This window comes from Lipotes vexillifer, unplaced genomic scaffold (assembly GCF_000442215.2).
Source record: "Lipotes vexillifer unplaced genomic scaffold, Lipotes_vexillifer_v1.1 scaffold1219, whole genome shotgun sequence".
In the NCBI taxonomy this organism is placed as follows: domain Eukaryota; kingdom Metazoa; phylum Chordata; class Mammalia; order Artiodactyla; family Lipotidae; genus Lipotes; species Lipotes vexillifer.
This window is the reverse complement of record NW_006781590.1, coordinates 1,092,951-1,096,463: the sequence shown is the minus strand read 5'-3', so window position 1 is coordinate 1,096,463 and position 3,513 is coordinate 1,092,951. Positions and strand designations below refer to the sequence as shown.

The 3,513-nt window shown below is 39.7% G+C and overlaps 1 protein-coding gene across 1 annotated transcript in view; it reads right to left on the bottom strand.

Moving 5' to 3' along the window:
* The window catches only part of ANK2 (ankyrin 2), a 245,969-nt gene that overhangs the window by 8,422 nt on the left and 234,034 nt on the right, over nucleotides 1-3,513 (bottom strand). The window contains exon 46 of the mRNA XM_007454800.1: nucleotides 1,557-1,856. Within this exon, the coding sequence (XP_007454862.1) occupies nucleotides 1,557-1,856 (300 nt within the window). The remainder of the gene's footprint in view (nucleotides 1-1,556; nucleotides 1,857-3,513) is intronic.

Here is a 3,513-nt window from a genome sequence, read left to right as displayed (position 1 = left end):
CTCTTTCCTAATGGAATGCTATTAAAAAAAAAGAAAACTAAATTTTGTCAACATAGTTTAAAATACCACTTTTATTTCTATATTCTTTCCTGCTAAAGGAAAACAGGTAAATTTTAAACCAAATTATTATTTAAATACACTTAGGAATCTGCTGCCTAGAAATATGGTCAGCAAGAAAAGTGATTGAAATTGGACCCTCAAGTCAGGGTCATGAGAAGATAAGGGTCAAAATAGGGAGCTTAAGAATTGGAAATTCATCAAGAATAAGTAGAAAAGGCCCATATAAATAATGTGGAATACAGGACAACTTGTCAAAATTTATTTACATACACAGAACAGATTAAATATATGAATTATCCAGATAACTGTCTCAAGCCTATGCTTCAATTAGCCTATAGATTCTTAGACTAAAATTGGCAACTTTTAAGTCCAAACAGCATCTACCAAACATTTTTACTAGGATTCATTTAAGCCAAAAACTTGGAGATGAATAATTCTATACAAAGGCAAACCTGGAATAAAAATCCATTCATGGGATGAATTCATTATTTAAGATAACTGCCAACATTTCGAGCAGTTCTCATCTGCCTGGACCTCCGCTCGTTTTAAACTATGATTTTAGATAAATCCTGCTAGCAGATATCACACTCATAGTGAACAAGAGCAAATGTAGGTGTTAAGCCCAAAGACATGTCGTATCACTTTCTCCCCCAGAGTTTTAACTCTTTTGTAAAACATTCTTTCCTAAAAGATGTATATTCGTGCTTTAAAAATACTTCGACATATGTTTTTGAATCCAAACAGGAAAAATATATCTAATTTAATCCTGTACAGAGTTACTGAAATGCAGATTCTTCTCCCCTGTCCTCCCCTCCCTGGGATTCATTCTGATCCAGGAGTCCTGAGTAGGGAGGGATCAAGCCCCCCAGTTAAAGCTGAGACGGTGATGCATATTCACGCTGCTATCGATTTTCTGACATTTAGAAGCAGCCATCAATTTAGGCATAATGTCCTTTGTCTGAGTCATTCTTAAAATAAATATAAGGAGACTTCGCTAGGAAATAATCCTTCCTCTAATGAGAAAAATTTGTTTTGGGAGTAAACCCCATTCAATATCCACAGTTTGTGTGCTCATCACCTGACAGCACGGACCTCATGAACAAGAGTGCAGGTTCCAGCAATTTCCCATGGCAGGCCGACTTACTTACCCGAGGCTCAGTTAATTCCCCTCACTAGTCTTCTTTATGCCCAAGATTACTAATTTTGAAAAGCTACATCTGGTATATTGTTTTATCCCAGGGTTCATTTTTCTTAGCAAAAGGGTTTCCAGCTATAAAATTAGGGCTGATGGTCAAGTAGCTAGAATTGGAACCATGTATCATCTTTTTCTAGATTCACCGGTTCTCAGATTTTAAAAGGGATTCAGGGCTTCCCTTGGCCCAAGATAACTAATTTGGCAAACCTTTCTGTGGAAACATAAGCCGTCAGAGAAATGGAAACTGGGAGGTTTGTAGCTTCGTTACACGTGGGCAAGGAAACAGAGGAGGAGGTTTTACCTTTTGAAAAGCAGCATCTTCATCGAGCCTTTCAGAGGCCTGGGGCTGGTCATCGGCAGACTCCACTATCACGAGGCTGGCTTTTCGACGCGAACTCTCTTCCCTACGTTCTGGGGGCTCTTCGGCTTCTTGCACAATGGGAGAGTCTCCCCGCTCACTTGATGTCGGGGTCTGGAGATATGGCCCCTCCTCCTCCGTAGGGCTGCTGATTTCCTCAGGTGTCTTGGTGGGAGAGCCAGATGCCGCCATAGCCTTTTGAGTCTCTGACACTTCTGTCCCTGGGGTTGTCACACTGAAACAGAAAAGCCCAATTATACCATGAGAGCATATGCATTTCCGCCCCTGCTGATGCAAGGGATTTGGAAGGAAAGATGGAACTTGTCTTCACAGTCCATGAAAGTCTAAAGAGGTTTTGTAAATTTGGCTAAGAAATGAAATGTGCATAAAAATTATATGTAAAATACAGAATACAGTTACAGCTCATTGATCTAGCATTGACTGGGAAAAATGTATTCTAAAATAATAAAAATTATCCTCAAATGTATTACCATTTCCTAATCTCTACAAAGTAGAGATAATTAATAACGAGAGATATTAATAAATAATAATTTCATCTTTCCTTTGATAACTCAAGGTAATACTGATGATTAGAGGAGGTTTATATAACAAAGATCTGCAGACAATAAGGCTTTTGAAGCAAGGATCCAAATTTGGCAAAATTTTTAAAAAGCAGTATATAAACCCCATGTTAATATAGTTACCATAATCATAAACATAGGGAGATTCTTATTATCCATCCAGAAAACTGCGTTACTTGATAGGAAGATCTGTTGGCATTGAAACTTTTTCTACTGATACTGTTTGGAGATAAGCAATGTAATCTTTATAATATTCCTAAAAGAAAAAAATTATCTGCTTGTTCTGCTCCTTCCTTCTAATTTTCTGTCACTCCATAGATATTAAATGCCCAAAGTGCCTTTCTGATAGCCCCTCTTTGCTTCCCATCTTTTTCTCTTTCCTCCTCTCTTTTCCTGACCTATTCTTTATGCTCTCCCCTACAATCTAAAGGTAGATGGGTGAGGGGGCAGTGCTCCGTGGAAGAAAAGCTCATTTCAATACCCCTTTCACCCTTTTCTCAAGTTCCAGTGACTCCAGCACAAAGCTCACTCAAGGACAAAGGAGATGCTGTGTTACAGCCTCCTGACACGCTATTCTCACATTTCAGGGCTGGGACATGCTTGCCTTTCTCATGATCTGGTTGCTTTTTCCAGACAATAAGTGTCATTTATACAACTCTTTTTTGCCTTTGCTTCCAGAAAGCCCAGAACTTGAGTTCTAAGCTGACTGTGCTCTGCCGCTTCCTTTAGGCAGAAGCGCTCTAGAAGACTTCTCTTTATTCCCACCCCAACCCCTAACGGTCTTTCATTCTGTGCGAGTAATCTGTGCTGCATTTCTATTTTTATTGCTAGCCACCTCACAGCTTTGTTGAAATGCACAAGGCCTGCTTCACCTACACTGTCACTGTCCACCTTCTGAACCAGCCAGAGTGTGACAGGCACATATACAGAGAAGTGAGGTGCAGCAAACATACAAGTAATAACTGTGTGGTCTACAGTTTCAACAATGGTTTCACAGGCATATCCTTGACCTCTGAGCCTGTAAGATGAATAAGGTGTATATTATTATCATAATTTATAGACGTGGAAACTGAGACTCAAAGGGCTTAGGCCTTTGCCCAAGGTCATGGAACTGGAAGTCGGTTCAAGCAGGCTTGTGCCATGCAACACCGTCACAGTCATGTCTCAAATACTTTGCTTTTTTTCCTGTAGTTCTGAAAACTATTTGAAAACGATTTACGCTTGTATATTTACGCTTGTATATGCTTGGCACCCTCTGCATATTGGCTGGTGTCTTTGGAATGACCCCGCATGGGCTTTCTTCTGGAACAGTATTCCTG